This window comes from Dermacentor silvarum, chromosome 2, assembly GCF_013339745.2.
Source record: "Dermacentor silvarum isolate Dsil-2018 chromosome 2, BIME_Dsil_1.4, whole genome shotgun sequence".
NCBI classification, from domain to species: Eukaryota; Metazoa; Arthropoda; class Arachnida; order Ixodida; family Ixodidae; genus Dermacentor; species Dermacentor silvarum.
Window position 1 is genome coordinate 178,858,716 of NC_051155.1, and position 22,224 is coordinate 178,880,939.

Consider the following 22,224-nt stretch of genomic DNA (forward strand, 5'->3'; position numbering starts at 1 on the left):
AACCTTCTGCGTTTGCAGGTGTGTATGAAAACAACACTTTTCAAGCCCTGCACCCCCAAATGTGTCTCACTATTCCTTTCCTGGGCTCCTGCCTCAGAGGCTGCCTTCCTTGCATTCACATTTCTCTTATGTCTGGTCTCCTGTTCTGTGGCATCATAATTGGAAAGTGCTTTTGGCTAAGCATTTCAGTGCCTTCCTGTTAGAATGTGCAAAAGAACTCGCGTCACTGATGTCACAGGGCTGGCACAGTGAGGAAGATTTAGCATGATATGGTGTCGCAAAGGCTATTTTTAAGTGGTGTTCTCTAAACATCTAATCATTACACTGCAATTCCTGCTCCATATGTCACCTTGCACCTCATGTGTATGTTGACTTCATTCTCAGAATCATACATCTATTCATTCTCAGAATCATACATCTACAGTCATGCATACATCTATTCTTTTCAAAATTGAACTATTTTATGGCTGGGTTATATGGAACATCGTTATGTCATCATCACTGTTAGGTAATTCAATGGTTTTTCTGTTATATAATACATTTAAGTTGCTCTAAAATGCCCTCGAAAGCCCATCATAATTGAGGCTTCTGCACTTGCCTATATACCTTTGCTTTAAAATTAAATAGTTGTACCACAATCGTACACATAAATATCCTGACTTGAAAAGTACATGAGAGGTATGGTTTATCCTTTATAGTCACTCACAATATATACAAATAAATTATGTTATGTGTAAGAGGCTTTCCATTTTTGCATGTGTTGGTGTCGGTATGTTCATCTGCAGCATAATAAAAAGCAATGTGAGCCATCGAAAAAAGTTTGAGAAACCAAACTCATCTGCATGACTTGGAATCTACTGATGAGCGCAGTCTGGCAATCAAAGCAAGAGCAATTGCAACATGGATAGACATGTCTGACTATATTGGCACAGAATGCTTTGATGAGTATATCTCAATATTGGTAGTTAATGGCTTAAAGCATCATTGTCCATTGATACAAACATATCCATTAATTTGTGAATGTGTTGTTGGCCACTTGACCTACCAGATGATTCTTGCTCTTCTTATTCCTTTTTCTGTGTCTGTGCTTGTGTTAAATTGCCGAAACAACCTGCTTCTCAAGTTTGTCGTTTTAATCATGAGAGAGAACTGCAAAATCTCTTTTCTGTTGCTTGCAGGCATCAAAAATGAACTGTTACTCCATGAAGCTGCAATCAAGAATGATGTTGCAACGCTTAAGCACCTTATTGAATCAAAAGTGGATGCCAATGCAAGAACACATGTAAGTGCTTTCCAGCGTAGTGTAGCTTTCAAGTTGCTGCAGGGCTCTTGAGACAATCTGAATGCACCACTCAGGATGTTTTGTGTAATTCATAGCTCTAAAACCCTTTGCTGACTCCTTAGATGGAGAGGGTACCACTGCATTGGGCTGCAGCTCATGGTCACCTTGACGCAATGGCAGTCCTCATCCAGGCAAAATGTGATGTGGAGGTGACAGACAAGGTAAATCAATCTTCTTGGTGCTTGATTTTTAATTTTTGGCAATTTGCAGACCACTGCAACCAACCTATTGGGACTTAACTCTTGATTGTTATTATTGTCCAGTTTGAATACGTGTAAAATTGACCGAGAGAAAAAGAAGGGAAAAAGTGAGCTGGTAGCTAGAACTGAAAAGGGCACAGTGCATGCGGGAAGAAGGGGATAGAAACAAAAATTGAAGTGGGGAAGTAGAGAGAAAAATCGGAACAAGATGACAGATCAGAAAGATTAATGTAGAACAATGACAAGCAATAGAGTACGGCAGTAGGAATAGAAAAAGAAATCACAGCAGGTCACACTAATTGCAAAAGCATACTAAAAAAATGGCATGTCTCATAACTCACAGAAGAAAGGTGTGCTACAAATGAGGAGCCAAGTCAATTTCTTCAGAAAAGTAAGATGGGGTGCAGTGAACCAGGTTGCAATGAACCTGGTTGCATTGAGACATGCAACCATTCAGGAACAGGCATTCATAAAGAGGGAGAAACTTCATTTCTTAGAGTCTGAGTCGTCACTTGAGTCCAGCTGAGTCCCTGGTGTTGACGCTGAGTCCATTTGTATAGACCCAGTAACCTGCTTTATGTGGGTCACCAGCAGAGGCCGTAGTGTAAAGAGCATAGCTCTTGCGGTGGCACGGTTCAGCTCTCCCAGGTTAAGGGAAAGGAGAATGAGATGTTTGAGCAAGTTAGAAGGTGTGGAGAAGAGAGAACTCTGGAGTGTTTCACACCACACGCCAAGAAGACAAGCCTGAAAGCAAGTTAATCGGTCAATATGTCAGTTATGTATGGCCACACTTTGCTTCGAGGGCTGCTCATGCTACCTGTTTTCTTGCTCTATCACTGAAAGAACATCCATTTGATCCTGTAAATGTAACTCTCAGAACTGTGATGTTGAATTTCTAGAAGTTTCCAATGAAGCTGTATATATCAAGGCACTCTGCTCTGCTTAGATAGCAAGTGCTGTTATTGTGTTTGGACTAAAATTTCTCTTGATGATATGAACACATGCAACCAAGTGCACGTAAGTATCCCTGTAGCATGGGCAACGGGAATTCATGTGGTGGCCACTTGCTAGCTGTAAGCTTAATTAATGTATCTTAACGGTACAGCTCTGGAGCAGGGTTCAAGCATTGAACCAGACTACTTTTCTATCTATGAGGTATGCAAGGGGGACATTTGATATTCAGACAACTCTTTCCCGCTCCTTACTTTGCCAAAGTTGTTCTTAATAAATGGCTCCTTGAATTATTGTCTGTAGTTATATCATTAAGGGCTGCTTAAAATTTGTTTTCAAGCATATTAGTATGAGTACTATAGCTAAATCCTTCTGTTCCCTAAATGTAGTCCCTTCTGACTTTGAATGATCATTGCAATAATGAGCTACTGGGAAATGTCACTGCAGTATGGGATGCGGCCACTGTTGATGGCAGCATGGTTTGGACATCGTGGTGCTGTTCAGTTGCTTGTTGAAAGTGGGGCCAGCTGTCGAGCAGTTAACCGCGTAAGTAATTTGGTCACCTGACTTCATTCTTTATGGCTGAAAAACCAAGTAGATTTGTGTTGTTTGATAGGTACAGCCTGTAGGCACAATTTTTTTCAGCACAACTGGTGGTGGAAATATCATTCCTGCATCACCTTTTTATATCTGCCCATAGGCTGAGCTTTCCAATTCTTGAAGTTAGTTTCACTGAAAAAGTTGGCTTTTTGCTTTTGCTGTACTATAGTGTCTAAGGAAAGTTAAATTATGAAAAATCTAGTGTTTGAAAGTTTTGTTGGAGAATATTTCAGGCTGCTGAACTATTGTGCCATCCTTGCCGGCTTTGTTTTCTTAGAGGGGCCCTGAATCACTTTTTGTCGAAGTGGAGAAAAACATTTGAGGTGAAAATAGGCTATTTCAGAAATACTTTGCCGCAAAAAGTACTTCAGTGGATTCAGCAGAAGCGGAGTTATTGGTAATCAGACACAACCTCCGCTGTGCTCCCCCTCCTTTCTTCAATGCCTTGCACTATGAAGGCTAAGGCAGAGTGGGGTGGGGCCACAACGTTCCGCCTTCAAAACTGTTACCGTGGCGCGCAGTTCAAATTTCCGATTTTGGTGTCTACGCCGCGCTAAACGTAAGCCAGACACGGTTGTCCTCAGAGAGCTGCAGTGCGCTTAGCCAGTGGACTCGTGGTGGCACCCCACGGGCCGCGGCGTAACCGACTGCAGCGACGAATAGCAGCCGCGCATCGGAATGTGCTTTATTGCAAAATAAAGCACACAGAAGAGAGTGAGGATCATGGCTCTGTTGAAACGAGGGCATTTGAGAGAAAGGTGACTTCGCGCTCCACTTGCAAGCTCCATGCACCGCGTACGACAGCAAAACTTGGCTGAGATGTTCACAGCAGCGTATGCTACCTGCGGACTATGTTATTTCACCAAGCCCGAGGGGTGGTTTAGGGCCCCTTTAAGCGAACCATAATTGTTCAAGAGTGCTCTTTCTGGATAAATTGTGCTAAAGTGCGCGCTGCAGATACATATAAAAGTCTGGAAGCACAGCCCATCAAAGTGTGTTCCTTAGTACACATCACTGAATTACATCACACCATTAGTTCCTTCATTAATTGTGTATTTTGAAGCTTTCTAAAGCCTGAGATCACTACTATATTACTTTTTTTTATCCAGCTTTCAAACTCTCGTGACAACTTCTGCTGTTCTGTTGTCACAATGGGAACAACAATAATACACATCTGTATTTAAAAGATTATGTAATGCTTAATTATTTTATTCTTTATTGCTTGGAATTGGGTATGTTTGGCAAGCTTAATTACCGAACAAGTGTGCAAATACGAGTACTGTGTGCTAAGCATGACATCATGGTTATCTCGCTTTTGCTTTAACATGCAGCAAGGTCAAACTGCACTGCATTGTGCTGCACAGAATAATCATCATGAAGTCATTGCATTCATGCTGGACTCCACAGAGACCATCAAAGTCAACGCCATTGACAAGGTCGGCTTTTCTTGACTTTGTAGAGTACTACTAGGCTTTTCACATGGTGTGAGCAGTGTAATGATCAAGTTATATCAAAACCATGTTGCACTTACATGGCCTTTCTTGTGTGTGCCTGCATTGTAATAGATGCCTGGCCATCACTTTACTTGGTCATTAATGAGCAAGTGGGTGTTAAAGTAAGGACATCTTTTGAACACTACTGCTGATATGTATGTTGGGTTTTGTAGCATGACTGATATTTCCTGCTTTGCTACATCACTCAAGTTATAGGAAGGTAAATTGCAGGGCTCAACTATATTGCTTGCCAGGTGCAATCTGATTAGACAGAGCTCTTTCACTGCAAAATTAGAGACAACATTCATTCAAGAAAATTTCTATACAGTGGGCAAGCGATAATTTGATAATCTGCCGAAAAACAGTAACCACCAAAAAGTAAAACAGTGTACGCATGATGATATACTGTACCTACTCAACTATTTCGCTCAACACCCTGTTAATGTGTTTCCAGTTTCAATTGATGGGTACAGACAACAAAATTGTGTTTCAACCTTCAGAACAAAACACTCGAAATCGCTTTCAGGCACAACTACGCCAAAGGCACCAACACACACAACTTAATGCATAACAAGAGTTATTGCAACGTGGTATCATCTGATACTGTCAAGCCTTTTATGGACAGCATTATGTCAGCAAAGAAAACACACCTAGAAATCCTGTGAGATGCACAAGATTAGCTACATTAATGTGCTGCAGGTGCACAAAATGCAAGCACTGTGGCTTAGAAAGCACTAGGAAGGACAGAGCGAGATGTTTCCATTTTTTTTAAGGCAGTAGATGTCTTATTGACTATTTAGGCGTAGATGTCTTATTGTCGGCTTGTGACTGGACTGGTGCTTGCCTTCTAGAAACATAAATAAAATCTTGTGTGTGCAGATGCAGCAGCAAGACATGGAAAAAAATTTAAATCTTGAGTGTGTGAGGCAATTTCACATTGTGCTAGGACATTTGTGTACCAAGCAGAGTGAAAGAGAGAAAGTGCGAAAATATTGGTGTCCGTGCATCATTTCTTAATGCATGCAATTTTCATAGTGTGTTGTTGCTGATTACAATATTTCTTTTGGCAATAGAACGGTCAAACTGCTCTGCACATTGCGGCTATCAACAACTGCATGGAAATTGTAGAGAAACTGCTACAGTACAAAGCTGACCCCAACATCAAAGACAAGGTACGAGCCATTTAGTGGTTTGCAGCAGAAACATATTACCTGCAGCATCAAAACATTTTTACTTGCATTTGTGGGTGCTTCTGGTGTTTTCATGGTCTCCTCTCATACATTTGTTCAAATTTGATCATGTATACTTACACTCCTATTTTTACAAGTACACTTGAATGGGGATATAACATGGAAATAAGGAATAATCGGATGTAATGGAAGTAAACAATATTTCTCACCGATAGCGGCGTGTAACAAATACATGCCTATAACAATTATCAGACAAAACAAAGGTAGTTAGTGTCAGATGGGACTTTGTTGCAATGAGATTTTACTACCATATATGTTCAAATCTAAGCATCCATTTTTTTTTTCACTGCCCTTGCAACCAGAGAGGAACAGAAAAGGAATACTAAAGATTGCAAGCAGGGACGTCAAGCTATAGATGCACAAAGACGCTTGGGTGTGGTATTTTTAAAACTCCCCATAATTGTATTATTTTATTGGCTCTTATATTTTACTGACAATATTGTGGAATGTTTAAGTCCTTAAATTCAAGAAAATATGGTACTTGTGTTATATCGGATTTTACAGTGTTTTCTTTCACATATTTTCTGAATTTTGTTTCTGTTTTTCTCACCTTGTTGTAGACATGGAGACATAGCTACGCCACTTGATTTGCATGAAGGTAAATGTTTTACTTTTGTTTTAATTCCTTCAACTTCTTTTTTTTTCTTTTCATTGTGTTATTTTCAATGAGTAAATGATTATTGTGGTAAAATTACCATATGCTGCGGGGATCATTACTTTTATTTGTTTCTTTTGTTATTCCTCCATCAATATTTTCCTGTCCTTCACCTTAAATTAGCGTTTCGTTCTATTTTGCTGAACATTGCAAGTAAATGAGGATATGTATGACAATAGAATGAACATTTTTTAGGGAAATATTAAGGTGGCCGCAACGCTAGTGGGCTAGCGTTGTCAGAAGATTGTGGTGTCTTCAGGTCTACCAATGGGTGGTCAATCTCTGTACCATTTTGTGAAATAAATATTTTATCGAAATGGAAGGATTATGACTAACTGCAGCCGCTGACCGATAATACGGACATGCTTGATTATTCGGGCAGCTCCATTGCACCGTCACTAGCCTCATAGAGTTAAAGTTCCCCTCACCATGCCCCATTGCAAATTTTATTTATACACTGGAAGTGCTAAAACGGCGTTTAGGAATCATTTTATGGAAATAATTTTTCAAATTGGTTTATTTTTGGAGGATATAGAAGAAATTGACTGCCCTGTTAACATACTGCCAGGAGGCAAACGCGACTGCCAACAGAGATGCTCTCTCTCTCTGCCAAGTGGGGTGTCCGCAAGTGACGTTTCTTGCCCTTCTTCTCGTATACCGGAGTCGAGAGACTGCATCAGGTTCATGTAATGAGACCTGCCTCCTTTTTTCTCCCTTTTTTCCCCCTTTTTTTAATCTCTCCTTTTCTGCTGCGTGGCGCATTCCAAATTGGGCAATTTGCTGAAATAACATGTCATGATGAGTGACTTTGCTAGAACTGCATTTTACGTCATAGCATTTGCTCATGTTTCTGCAGCTTTCTGGCGGGAACGTCACTTGGCTGGGAGCATCCCAGCATCCCAAATTATGGAATGTTGGAATGAATAAAGTTTCAAAGTTTCAAACTTCCTCGAGAGAGATAGAGAGAGGATGCCCAGCATTTCATTCGAAATACTTTGCAGACACAATCGTCAGCATGTGAAGCATGCGCTGTGCTTGTCTGTTTAAAATGACGAAACCTGGCGAGAGGCCCTTTAACTCTTTCATTACCGACCGCGCCTATAGAAATCAATCAATTTGATCGACAGTTTTTCTACACAGTTGTTATATATTTCTGTTGGAATTCTACTACCAACATCATGCACCATCATGCAATTGTAGCGCAACATGAGAAACTACCGATATAGCTTTCTGGTGCTTAATGCGTGCTACATAAAAGTGTTTTTCTGAGAGTGAAAGAAGCCGCGAATACACGCAAAACTGCCGCGCGACTGGACACTCGAGGCAGTTTACGTGTATTCGCGGGCATCTTTCACATTCGGAAAAACACTTTTATGTAGCACGTGTTGAGCACCAGAAAGCTGTATCCGTAGTTTCTCATGTTGCTCTATAATTTTCTCATTGACACTTTTCACCTAATTATAACATTTGAGAAGTTGATTAATTAATTAAGACTAATTATCTAATTAGACTGAATGAAAAAAATACTCTGAGAATCTGCAAGCGACAGCAACAGCATTACCTTTGTTCTGTCCAGCTACATGGCATTTGCATATTTTTAAATCTTGCTGCATGATAGTTGGGACATCCTGTATATTTAAGGCATGGATTACTCAACATGACATTTTCAATTTTGCGGTCATTGTGAAGTGGGTCGCCTGCTAGCAAGCACGTGTTCATTGTGCGGATGCCCAGTTTGTTGTAGAAAGCCACTGATCTGCAACATGGAGCTACGTAAGAAAATTTTATTGGTATAGTGTTGTTATACACCTGCTTCTTGTTTGTGGAATATTAAAAAACAGTGACAATAACCAAAGAAAACAATATATAGGAGAATAAACCAGGTTTATTAATTGCGTGACGTGAGGAGGGAAGCGGATGACTAAACTTCTCGTTAAATGAAAGGGTACATAGACCTATTCACGACATATATATATAATAGAAAATTTATCAAATATTTTAAAGGTAACAACTGAAAAAGTGAAAACTCTCAACTGGAATAAGTGTGTTTGCAGTAACAAACATGATACCATGCACCATACCTTTCTGCATGATTGTGCCAGGAAATCTACCACATCTACCGGAAAGCGTAGAGGTTCTTGCAGTTCTGCTGCTATTTGCTGATCAATCACTCTTTCAGAGGAGGTTGTTAACCGGAAACAAAGTGTACGGATTCAATCCTGTCACAAGTGAAAATGTGCGGTTGAATTCCTAGAACACCGAAACTGTCAGCATGTGTTAGTACTCATTTAGTTCATATGCTTGTTCTCACATGCATTTTCGTATGTTTCTCTTGAAAAGGCTGTCATTGCATTCCGACCTTTCACATGGTGCTCAGCCTTATACAGTTTCATGTCCTCCTTTTAATCAGTTGCCTAGTAAAGCTTTAGTGAATTGTAATTGGTTGATAGTTAATATGATGTAAAATTACTTGTTACCCCATGTGCTGCCATTTAAGATGGCAGTGCATCTTTTCAAAACGGTGAAAGAAGTTCCATGTAGTTCCATGCAATCTTCCCATTCTTTTCCTTTTCATGACTTTTGGGCTTACGTTTGCGTAATGACTGTTCTTTTGCAGTTGTTCATTCTTGATCTGTATTTAAGAATAAGACAACCTGAATACTTTCGTTTGTCTAGTGTGCTACCATGCACATTGTTACTGCTTGCAAAAGCACAAATGCAGGTAACATCCTGCTGCCAGCATTACCTATGCAAGCTCATGATGCACATGATAGATGATTTCAGGGAGCTTCACTGCTTATAAGTAGGCTACTGGTCTTCATCTGCCACTTTTGCTACATTTGTGTAGCAAAACTAAACTGTGTCTGCATTTCTAAGTCTTGAAGTGTGAGAAAGGCCTTGGCTAGATTGTTTTATTGCACATACCAGGTGTTAATTAAGGGCTGTTCTTTATCTTTATTATCATGTATGTTCTTTTTTCTACAGTCTGGGTGCACGGCACTTCACCATGCTGCACAGCGAGGGCATCATCTTGTGATGAAACGCCTGCTGCAGAGTAATAAGATGGACATGGATGATCCAAACTATGTGAGACAATGGTTTCATGGAATCTCTCTCTCTCTCTGTTTTTTTTTTTTTTTTTTTTTTGGAGGAAGTTTGTGTTGAAAGTTCTATTATAGTTTTGTTGTTGTCGTGAAGACACACCATGTATTCCTATTTGTGTGGATGAGAAACTATAGTCTTAATTTTTCCCATGAGTTGCGCATTCTAGGACCAGATATTGTAAAGGTGATTGGCAGCAGAAAATCAAAGTTGATATTGGCATTCACACGCAAAGTGTCCATTTGTATAGTTCACAGCTTTAATGAGTAAGTGATCAGCAAGGACAAAGGGGAGGACAGGGGTATAAGGCACAAGCCAAGTGTCCCAGTAACCAAGAACCATAACTGTGTGCGAAAGTGACACTGCATATTACTTAATCTAAGAGCTTTGCTTGATAGTTACATGGTGTTGCTGTTTCTATGTTCTTTCTTACAACTGGGCTTGTTGTTTATCCATTCCTTCTTCAATCACCACGGCTTTAAAATCATCCTGTATGGCTTCTTACCCATGTGGTTCTTATCCCTTCTCATTAACTGGTCACATAATCTTCGTCTTCCTCCTTGCATGCTTGCTTCACTGTCTTCCTTGTTGACTGTACCTACAACTTGATCTTTCCTCATCACTGCATACATTCAGTTCAGCATATGTATATCAGCAACAATAACTTTCTGAATGTTGGCCTTTGTAGATACTATCATGTTGAGTACGTATAACATCACTATTTATGATCTTGTTCTGAAGGGGTACCTTCCTGTCACTCAAAACTCCTGAAAGGCCCTTAGAGTTCTATTCTTCCTGAAATATGCCTGTCATGTCTGCTTTCTTCTCCCCCCACCTCTTCTTTGTGTCTGTCATTGAGCGAAAATGTCATAACTGAGTTGGAATAATTGTTGTGCTATCACATTCAAATCAAGCTTGAATGTGCAATGTACTCTCTTTCACTCTTCATGATTTTAAACCCTCATTACTTCTAAATGAGTTTTTTAGTATGTCAACGTTTCTTCAAAACTGCACTTATCTGAATGCTTAATTAGGCACTGATAGTAAATTCAGCCGTGAGTATGAAACGACATTTAACGGGAAAATAGATTGTGTAGATGCATTGGTTGTAACAACATAAAAATGCTGAAAGGTATTACAAGGATACAAAAACAAAAAAGGCAGTGTGCCAAAGGCCTTGCCTGTCTGTTTAATGACACAGTAACTGTTTTTTCTTTCTTTTTTTCATTTGCAGGAGAGGAGCACACCTTTGCATTTAGCAGCACAGAATGGCCATCAAGGAGCTGTGCAGATCCTTTTAGAACATGGCTGTGATGCTTCTATCACTGATGCTGTAAGTGTGATATTGTGGCATACCGGATTTCTGTCAGATTAATGGACAGAAGTACTCTGAAACAACTTTTGCTAATGCTTTTGCCTTTGTAAAATGTAACATAATGGTGTTACATTTCTGTTGACCACCCTGTAAATGCACTCGGAAACTGTGCGATGTAAGGCTATCACTGTTGCGACATGCAACCACTTAAAATTTTTTGAGGACAAGGTCTTCTTAGCAGACTTCAGATGGAATTGGCGTATTGGGGTATCTTGTAACCACTTCTAGAAAGAAACAGTTGATTAGGTGTCTTGTAGATGACGTATGAACATGACAATGGTATTAAGTGATACCTTGTCATGTCAAGAATACTTAGCAATAGTCAGCAACTAAGGATATAATTAAAAAAATTACCGCCCAAGCACTCCATACAGATGGTTAACCAGCAAAGCTGAAACATGCGGCCCCATTGTTTATCACTGGGTTAATCCCAATGACTCATTGAAGTCTTTCTCAATTATTGGTTATGTCTTTATGTTTCTTAATGAGGTTACACACATGTTCGGCTGTGACGGAGAGAATGACGTCACTGACGGTATGCCTGCAGCCCACCGTTGTCGCATTGCTGCTTGTGATTCTTCAAAATTAAATTGCTTCAAAATTAAATCTGTCTGTCATGTAAGACAATGAATGGCTCATACCCTCTTGAGCAATGTCTCATACCCCGGTAAACGCGGCCTCCCCATTACAAAGACAGAAGAGAAGAAGAAGAAATGAACTTTATTGAAAGGGCCGGCAGTTTGGTTTTGGTGGCCTGAGGTGGCGGCTCCAAGTCCTTGGACTCAGGTGGCAACTTCGACTTGCCCAGAGCTGGTCTTCCAGCTCCAAACTTTTCAGGGCCAAGTAAAATTCTACGCTGGTATGATGAGTGGCAACAGAGCCAGCTGTGGAAGAAGACCACGACGACGACGAATGCAGGAGCAGTGGCACGAGTGTGTTCATGCGGTTGCGCCGAGGGGCGTTAATGAGCTATCTGTGGAAGAAGACGACGACGCTCAAGCCATTGCTGATGATGATACAGACGAATCTCGATAATTCGAACTCGAAGGGGCCGGCCTGAAAATTTGTTCGAATTAAAAGAAGTTTGAATTAAAGGAAGGACGTATTTTTGAAGTATTAGAGCACCATAGCAGGACGTACGAATAATGCGAGTCGTGAAATATCACGGCGCACAAGCACATGGCGAGCAAGGGCCACGAAACTGCCCACGTCAGCCAATGCTTGCTTCCCGATAATGGCAGAAAATGAAACTTCAGGGAGCGGGCGGCGCCGGCACGGCAATGGGCGTGCGCAGGGACCGCCGAAGGTGAGGGAGGAGGGTGGCAGGGAAGCAGATTTGGCCTTGGCAACCCCGTTGCTTCGGTGGCAGTGGCTTCGGGAGCCCTCGCGCTTCCTCTCAACTCCCTCATAGCTCCCTCACCTTTGCCTATCTCCGTGCACACCTGCCGCCAGCCCTTTCGTTGGGCAGTTTCGTTAGCCGGACTGGGCCTCTGCCGTTGCTTCCCTCTGCACCGCAGCGTTGGCTGAGACGTCGGCATGTACACACGTGATCCGGCACGACACAGAAATGGCGACCTTGCCATTTGAGAGAGTGAAATTTCCGACGCAGTTCTTTTTCTCCCTCTCTTTCTTTTTCTCCGCGCGGCGTTGAGGGGTCTCGCCTAAGCTTTTTGGAGCAATGCCAGTCGGAGGTGCCGCCACGTGATTTGGCGCGCTACTGAGAGCATTGTCGGTGTGCAGTATGTTCGAATTAACTGTCGCAAATGCTTTCGCATTCGAATTACCGGGCGTTGTCGCCCATTGGAATACACAGAACTTTGACGGGACCATCAGCATCAGTTCGAATGAACCGGAAGTTCGAATTAAGCGTGTTTGAATTAACGAGATTCGACTGTAGTTTTCGGCGTACAGGTGACAGAGGGATGAATCGGCTAGCCACATGCAGCTTCGCTGTAAAAACAAGTGCAAGTAGCTGTAAAAGGAATGGGATGCAAGTTTCTGAATCGCTGTCACTCGCTGCCATGCCTTCACTAAATGCCATCTAACTTAACTGCCACATCCTCCGCCAAATGGTGTGGAGTGCCCTAGTTCGTTAGGGTGCCTCGCTGTGCACTCGCCGCTGTGCACGGTGGGAGGAAGGACCTGCGCAGCGAGGCTAGAGTTTGCTGGGAGGGGGATACCTGAGTCTGAGTGTGCGCGTCTGAGTGTGCATGCGCGCTGTCATCATTGAGCGCGCGGAGGCGAAAGCAGTGCGGCGGCCCCTCTGATCTCCACTCTGTAGCTGGCCTTGACGAAGCTTGAAGCTGCTAGACAAGAGTGCATCGCGCACAATCTTGGCTGGCTGGCAATCTTGGCTGGATGCTGGTGTACAGTTCAGGTGCAGTGAATACAGCATGCCGAGTTTGTGCCTTCGCCAACTGAAAAAGCGCTCGCTTGCCACGCAGTTGTGCGCATGCACTATGGCAAAAGGTGATCGCCGTGCTGCTGCGGGTCATGTTCAGTGCTCCGAAATATAGAAGGTGTGAATCTTCGACGATTCTGGCATCACTGGCATGATGTATCCGACCCGCCTGTCTCCAAAGTATCCGACTTAATGTCTCGCCCAAATGCGTTATTCGTATTGTGCCCGCCAGGAGCCGCAGGACGTTGAGCAGCGTTTGGGGACCCTGGTGGAAGAGCGTCGCCCAAGACAGACACGTGGCTGTTGAGATTGTCTGAAGAATACAATGAGTGTCTCATACATAGGAGGACGACCAAGAAGACCCAATGGCCATCGTCGTAATTGCGTGTGAAATACGATACATTATGAAATGAATTAAGTGAATACTGAACATGGAAAAGAGACAGAATAGAGACACATAATCGACATGTAATCATCAAATCTGTAGAACAACCATGTACGTCGATCTTCTCTATTTTAGAGTCAACACTTGTTTGACACTGTCCTTTTTCATGCCCACTTCAGCAGATTTAGCCGAAGTTAGTGCATGCTACAAGTGATATCCAATGAAAGTTCACTTTGAAATAAGGGTCCCACATGCATTACTTACTTAACTAAGTTTGTGCGTTGTTGCTGCATGTATTGCTTACTAATTGCTGTAGACTCCCATTAAAGAATCTTAACATATGGGGAACAAAATGTGAACATTTGGTTGGTTTCCATTAGACCGAATGAAAAAAGAGTCAGCTTAACACGAACTGCTCGTTTGATTGAGCGAAACTTCCACATCTGCCACTGATGCTGGCGAGAGGCCTTAACCCTTTATTGACGACTGTTGCCACCAGAATTTTTTTTTTCTAGCCCAGTTTCAGTATTGAGTTCGAAGTTTCTGGCTAAATGTCTTTGGCCAACACTGAATGACAGGCAGCAAGCATCATTTGTTGGTTTAGAGTAGAAACACTGGATGAGGAAGAGGAAGTTTGGCACTCAACTCACTGTCTTTTGGAAGCAAGGTCAGAGGAGACAGGCAGGTGCAGGATATCCAGCTGCAGTGATGTCACACATGTGACTGTAAAGCAAAATAAATGTACATGAGAGCTGTCTATACAAATTGAAAACGAAGCCTTAGGTGGCTTGGGGTGTAGCCCACTTCCAGTTTCCTACCTGGGGTTTCCCCCCTATTGCTGAAAACATTTCTGCAAAATATTTTCTTTTTGTTGATTATGCTTATTCTTGATGTGTTTTGCACATTTAGATAGCAAATAAACATTCTTTCTGGGTATTGATATGTCTCGTCCTTAAAGGGTTAAAGGGGCCTTCGAACACTTTTCGAGCCACTGTTTTTCGTTCGCGGGTTGTGTAGATTGACGGTTGGAGAGATAAATGCAAGAAGAATGGCAGCGATAGGGGTACGTAGTCCGAGGTTATTCAACCGAAAAATTTAAAAATACAAAAAAACAAAAAAATATGCCCTCAACTTACATTTTGCACAGTCTTCTATGCCCATTTCTCTCACCCACTGACATAACTCCTTGCAGCCAATGGCAAGAGCTCGAAGTGCCTACATAGCGGAAGTTTGCACTCCATGGTTGCCTACATGTTCTATGTTCATGGATTCCGGTTACTTGGGTGTGCTGATGGTGCCTATTACCATGGGAAAAAACTACCTTCGCGCATTCTAGCACATTTCATGTTTGCCACTACTCGTCGAGCAACCTGGGACTGCGCAACGTCTTTTTTCTTCAGTTCAGCTATAGTTCACCATAGCACCGCGAAAAACAAAAAGAGAGCGGCATTAACAAAGCACTGCTGTGAGAAACCTGCACCATGTGAACAACACTCACGAGAATACAATGTATTGCGAGGTGGAAAATGAGGCAACCAGGCGGCAAGGCTGCTTATGAGCGTACACAAGCGAGAAGAGAAGTGTTTGTGCTCAGAGGCCAGAGGCAAAAGAACAGCCAGTGCCCCCTACTGTGTTTTGTAATTGTGACTTTATTTTTTATGACTGTGTCTGTTTGCGTTAATATAAAAAGTAACGCAAACAAAAATAAAATTGCATCCTAATTCATCACGTTTTTGCTGCAGTTTAGTAGTTACCTACAACTTTGTTTTAATCAATCACGGAGGAGCGAGTGGTAACGTTGATGATGCTTCCAGTGAGTGAGTTAGTAAAAACTTTATTGAAAATAAATAAATAAAAGAAGGCACGCTGGTTGGGGCCCCTATTCCAGGGCTCCACTGGCACGAGCGGCTCGCTGGGCTTGGTCCAGAAGAGCCAATTGGCTCTCCCGGCCCTCGTCCGCAAGCCATACCTCCCACTGCCTATTCCTCATGAGTGGATGTTTCAGTATTATTGGGCTGTCTATGTGCGGAGGCCTCTTGGGACACTGCCATGTGATGTGTTTTAGTGTGGGTATTTCTGTGCACCACGGGCACTCGTCAATGAACCTCGTGGGGTGTATTCTGTGTAGGTGGTGCAGGTTGGGGTATGTATTCGTCTGAATACAACGCCAGTCCCTCTCCTGTTGGCTATTCAAATTCGAGTGAGGATGTCCAAAACGTCTCTGCTGCTGCCTTTGCTGTAAAAGGATGTCATGAGGATTCGGTGGAAGGTCGTCGCTGGACCCTGCCGTTGCTGGGACGTTTAATCCTAGAGCAATACGGTCTGCCCTCGCGTTCCCTGCCAGTCCCTCATGTGCTGGACACCATATGATAGTGTGGTGCCCTTCTAGTCGATTGCCCAAAATTTTGATTATTGACTGGGGTGCCGGCCCATTTAGAAACAGACGGCAAGCTGCTTGTGAGTCGGATAATATGACAGCCGGATTGGTTTGGCGCTCGGCGTCCTGAATGGCCAAGGCGGTGGCTGCAGCCTCTGCCAGTGCAGTAGTTACCTACAACTTTGTTTTTAATCAATCACGGAGGAGCGAGTGGTAACGTTGATGATGCTTCCGATGAGTACCACTGGGCGATGATGCAGTCGGCAGCGATGTAGTGATTTGTTTGCATGATTAAAATAATAAATATATTAATATCGGTGCTTTCACCTACGCTAAAGTCATCTCCAATCGTCAATCTAGGCAACGTGAAACAGAAAGACAGTGGCTTGAAAAGTGTTTGAGGGCCCCTTTAATCAGCAGACTTGGGACTGGACTTTGCTAGACGCATGAGAAGCAAATGGTGCTTCTGTGGTCATAAATAGCTACACCAGCGTCGGTGATGACATGGAAGCATGAGGCACTGTTACCATAGATACAATAATTGAGGAGGTCTTCAAGGTTCACACATGATACAGCTGGTAATGCCATGAATACTTTTGTGAATTTTTTTTTTTTTTACCAAGATGAAGGCACTCGAGAATCTTTAGCAATCTAGGCTTCTTAAATGTCAGCTCTTGTGACAGTGCACAAGTTCACACAGCTCCACCAAGCAACAAATACTCAATTGCTCAAAGGGGCCCTGAGCCACTGTTTATCGAAGTGGAGAAATGCATTTGAAGTTAAATTAGACTTTCAGGAATACTTTGCCGCAAAAGGCACTTCAATGCATTCAGCAGAAGCGGAGTTATTGGCAATCAAACACCCCCTTCACGGTGCTTCTGCTCCTTCTTCGATGCCTTCCATTGCAAAGGCTACGGTGGAGTGGGGCACGCCCACAATGCTCCGCCTACCGAACATCACCGTGGCGCACAGTTCAAATTTGATTTTGAATATTCACGTAAATGCCACTATTTATGATTTTGGCACCTACGACGTGCTAAATGTAGCCAAACATGCCAAACGCAGTTGTCCTCAGCGAGCCGCAGTGCACTCAGCCAGTGGACTCTTCACGGCCCCTCGCGGCGGCCGCTGTATCTACGCTACGTAGCAGACTGCAAGCTACATGCAACAGCAACGTTTGCTTTGTGCATGACAGGGTTAGAGTGCCGCTCATGCTCATATGCTCTTGTCTGGCTGTGCTACGGGGTGCAGACTGGCTTTTTCATGCACCAGCTTGACTGACAGATAGTAGCCACACCCAACTTGTGCATTTTGAAGCACTATCAATAGCTCGATCATTATGAAGGGATGTCTGCCAAGGCGTCTAATCAGAAGCGGCTAGGAGTGAGCACACGTGTGTTCTGACCTTAAGTTTCGCATGGTTCCAGGCTAGTTCACAACTAGTTGAAATTAGCGAGACCCAATGGCTATGACACCGATAAGCAGAGTGGCCAAAGTTTAATTCCTACGGGGGTGGCCAAGCATGTGCAGGCAATAGTCAGCTTCTCCCAGAAGTATATAATTATTATCAAAATTTGAAAGCATACTTTCGCTTACTTCAGCCTGTTTATCAAACTACGTCAATAAATATACACAGTAACAGTAGGAAGAAGCGAAATAAATATTACGAAATAAAGCGTCCAGAAAAGAGTGAGGAGCAGCTTGAGTTTGAGAGAAATGTGACTTCACGCTCCTCTTGCAAGATCCACGCACTGCGCACGACTCCAAAATTTGGCTGAAATGTTCGCAGCAGCGTATGCTATCCACCGGCTGTGTTTTTTCACCAAGCCCAAGGTGCCCGTGGTTCAGGGCCCCTTTAAGAGTGCATTAGGCCACACTTTGTATCATAAAAATCTAATAAAGATCTCTTTTTACATGTGCCTTTAAATTTTGTGCCGTTTCGTTTATTGTTTTGTGGCGTAGATATTTGAGTGCACCAGGGATAGTAGACGTTTAGTTTTGTGGATAATTTTTGTAAAGACAAACTTCTGATAACATTGTGTACAGATTTTCATAGCCTCTCGAGCTCGTCTTAATGGGAGTCTACTGTACCTCTGTTTTGACACATTTATACATTTATTAACACTACTGAATGCACAGTGATGAAAAATGAAATGAAGTGTGGTTGATTCCTGCATGTCTGAAACCGTCTGCTCACTCAACGTTGTTGGTTGTTGTATTACTTTGACTTTTGCAGTCGACTTCCGTTAATTCGACCCTGATAGGACTGAAGAAATCGATCGAATATCTGACGGATTGCATTAAACAAGATGGAGAAAAAAGTTCATCAGAACCCATCTCTCCATAACTGTCAACGGTGATGCGTTTAGCATTGAATCAATATGGCGACAATATCTATTGCCACCGTCGAAACGAGTGATGTATTAGGCGTGTACTGCAGTGGGATTCCTTTTTCGCGCTTCCCTAAATACATTCGGCGCCGTTTATCCCCGCCACCACAAAGCATGCATGTGGCCTACGAAATGCATGCCGCGCTGGTGCATGCGAATGCTTGGAAACGCGTAATGCAGCGACTGCGCTTCTTTCTTGACACTTTGTGCCATCAAGTGGCGCTGCTGAGAAGTCTGCACATGCCCTTAGAGGCGAGAAGCATGGTGCGTCAGTGACTGCAAGGCTCAGAACTGTTCCCTCGCTTGCCACACATTCAGTGGCTCACACTGCACGACCCAAATTGGTGAGAGGTTCATGGAAGAGCGGCACATACCGAGTGCATTCGTGGCGCAGTTTTCTAAAGCGCTGGCGTGAAAGATGTTAATCGAAAAGAGGCACATACCAGTGCATTTGTGGCGCAGCCTGCTAAGGCGTCGGGTTGCTGTCCTTGAGAAACCTTTGTCGTGTGGATTCAATTCTGCTCAGCATCAGAGAAATTTAAGGGATCTTTCTCGTCATTGTAGAGCAACACATTCCCAGTGGAATATACCTAGTTATCCCAAGTTGGCGTGAAACACATTTATTGAAGAGCGGTGCAGACCGAGTGGCACATAGCTAGTGCTCGAAGCCAGTGCTCCAAACCCAGAGTTTCTTCGAACAGCAGTACCTACACAGTACCGCATCTACAGTGACCCATGTTGGCGTGAAAGAGGTTCATTGAAGAACGGCTCATATGTACTCATTGTCACATACTCAGTGACCGAAGTGGGAAATGGGTCACTGAGTAGAATGGAAATTTATTTACCTAATTTCCATTGTCATGACTTTCAGACAGCACTTCATTGCTGTCTATTAAGAACCGCCACATATCATCCTTTGTACAGTCTGTAGTGCATTTGATAGTCTCCATTTATCAAACACCACAACAATCGCCAACCGGATTGTGGCCCACACCAAGACAGCACATCTAGTTCAACAACCACTTTGCTAGTTCATGCTGCAACGCATAGTATCCTACGAAACGCCAAGAACATGTGACACGCCTTGTTGCTGCTCAACATGTAAAATAACATTGTTTGAATGCGTTTCCATAATCAGATTGAAAGCAGTGTGTTGTCATCATCATACTATGAGAGAAAACTTGTTCTGTGGCCATCCATGGTCGCCATCTTGTGATAGCAGTGGCGATGACGCTGGTGAAGCTGGCTCTGATGGTTGAACACCACGTATGCGGTTTTTGTATCGTATTGAGTTGCACTTCCCAAGCAATTTTCAGGCGAATTTTCATGGAAAATAAAGCGTGCATTAGGATCAGGTAAATAGTGTAATAATTCATTGCTAGCTAGTATTGTTCTTACTTTAAGATCTTTCTGGGGCAGGCTGCAAATAGGTGTTTTCAATCAGAGGTGACTTGTGTTGGACGCATTCACTATGGCCTAAGCACCGCCAAGATGGACATTGCAGTTTGTGATGTCACCAACTGTGGTCACCATTGGAGTCGAGCTCGTGCGTTATGACCAGCCAAGTTGAAGTTATCTGGCGAAGGCAAATTTCACGATCGAAATAATGAAAGTTTGGTCCTGTAGAAATGTATGGGTAGGTGGCCAGGTTCTCCGGTCAGGATCGAATTAACCGAAAAATCGAATTAAGCAGAGTCGAATTAACGGAAGTCTACTGTACCAGCAAGCAATGACCTTGACTGTTTAGAAGTGTTCTGCTATCCATTAAGAAGTCTCTCTGAGCTCTCGCTTCCCTCGCATTTACAGAAAGCCCGAACTGCACTTCACATTGCAGCTTCATTGGGCCACCTTGATGTGGTGGAAACATTGCTGCAGTTCAAAGCTTCACTCACTGTCAAAGATAAGGTGAGTACACATCTGCCATTTGGTAGTACATCTCATCCATTGCCTCCACATCTAGGCACCGCTAAAACTGAAATCATAGTTCCACTTGTACATTTTAGTAATATATGTGACTACCAGAAACTTCAGTTTAAAATAATAATTTAACTTTCTTACTATAAGTAATCGTAGTGCTTTCTTTGATTGGTATGTCACGTACCAGAACTGCAGTGCTCAAATGGCCATATTTGAAGCCATGCCTATGAAACCATTTGGAGCCTAAAACAAAGGGCCAGTTTGTGTATAGATTGCATAGTTGAATTGTAATAATGAACTCATTGAAGGGAGGGCTGGAGCTTGTGCTAGTAAAAATTATTGTCTTCATAATGTTTTGTGCAATGGAGCCAGCATTTGTATGCATAGAAGAGGCATACGATGCATAGACTGTGTTTTGTTTCTTTTTCCAAGTCCATGCATTCTGTGCACTGTACAAAAATAGAGTGAATTATCGATGAACCGGTTTTGATGTCTTTATCTATAACACAGTCAAATGCCTTTATAACGAAGTCCTCTGGAACTTAAAAATTCGTCGTTATACAGGTCACTTCGTTGTAAAGATCGCACACCGTACCACTCACAATGAAGCACGCCTAGCACGTTCAACAAGAGAAAAATGTTTATTTAACATGAGTACAAGGGAGACGTAGTGAAACAAGTCACTAATTTTTTTGTGTACACTTTATCTCATGGAATATGTGACTACAGATGAACTTATCGCACCGAGGTACGCACCATCCTCAGTGGGGAAATACTGGAGTTACCCAAGTTAAAGCTGCAGATCGTCAAATGCTGCTATCGCTTCCCTTGCTGGGAAAGTTTGTGGTTCTTTTACAGGCTCTTCATCACTGTTGACTTTGTTGACATTCGTGTCCTTTCGGCCCTGGATGGCTTTGACAACATTGTCGGTCATCAGTTCCGAGTACATTTTCATATAGTCATCAAATGTGACGTATTCGTCAGCCATCACACCTGTTACTGTGTTGCAACAAGCAGCGAACGATTTCAATGATTCCTGAAGCACTGCATGCAGCTGGACCATAACACTCGCTGACATCGGCATGCTGTTGAAGTGCGTTGCTAGCACTTTGTTGGCACTAGTGCAGAGCGCAGCTCAGTGGCATTTGTGGAGGGCAGTGGCAGCACTGGTTCATTTTAAAGAATTCAGCCATCAGGGACAAATAATTCCTTCATTGTACAGACAAATTTGTTGTAGTGGTCTTTGTTGTAGAGGCATTCACAATACATATGAAGGATAGGAATTCGGCCAAACCATAATAAACCCTTCATTAAACAGGCCATCTTGTTGTAGAGGCATTTGACTGTAAATAATGTTTCTCTTTTTCGCCCCATACATTCTGATAGCTTTGTGGCTTTTTGTCATATATAGAATACTAGATATGAGTTGTGTTGTCTGAATTAGTAGCCATGACATGTTGACCTGTTGTCCCTTGCCCTTGCATTTCAGCATGGTAACATGCCTTTGCACCTAGCTGTTCTGGGTTGCCATGCCAACATGGTAGACTTACTGGTGAAGAAAGGCGCACTGGTAAATGCAACCAACAATGTGAGTTCCAGTCCTACACTTTCAGAAATGAAAAGTAGCCTCCTTATTGGCGTACCTCCACTGTGTAGTGGCACTGATGATCAATCAGAATGTCTCAGGAAATTATTGAGAAAAAGGTTGTCTTGTGTGTTGCCTTGTGTGTTGCATGTGCAGCTGAGTGCATATGCAGCCCGCGCGCCCTGTCTTAGAGGTAATCTG

At 42.8% G+C, this 22,224-nt stretch overlaps 1 protein-coding gene across 1 annotated transcript in view; it reads left to right on the forward strand.

Moving 5' to 3' along the window:
- The window catches only part of LOC119442212 (ankyrin repeat and death domain-containing protein 1A), a 50,511-nt gene that overhangs the window by 1,349 nt on the left and 26,938 nt on the right, over positions 1–22,224 (forward strand). Inside the window, exons 2-10 of the mRNA XM_037707000.2 lie at positions 1,179–1,282; positions 1,405–1,503; positions 2,941–3,039; positions 4,425–4,529; positions 5,660–5,758; positions 9,477–9,578; positions 10,828–10,926; positions 20,328–20,426; positions 21,928–22,026. Coding sequence (XP_037562928.1) covers positions 1,179–1,282; positions 1,405–1,503; positions 2,941–3,039; positions 4,425–4,529; positions 5,660–5,758; positions 9,477–9,578; positions 10,828–10,926; positions 20,328–20,426; positions 21,928–22,026 — 905 coding nt within the window. The remainder of the gene's footprint in view (positions 1–1,178; positions 1,283–1,404; positions 1,504–2,940; positions 3,040–4,424; positions 4,530–5,659; positions 5,759–9,476; positions 9,579–10,827; positions 10,927–20,327; positions 20,427–21,927; positions 22,027–22,224) is intronic.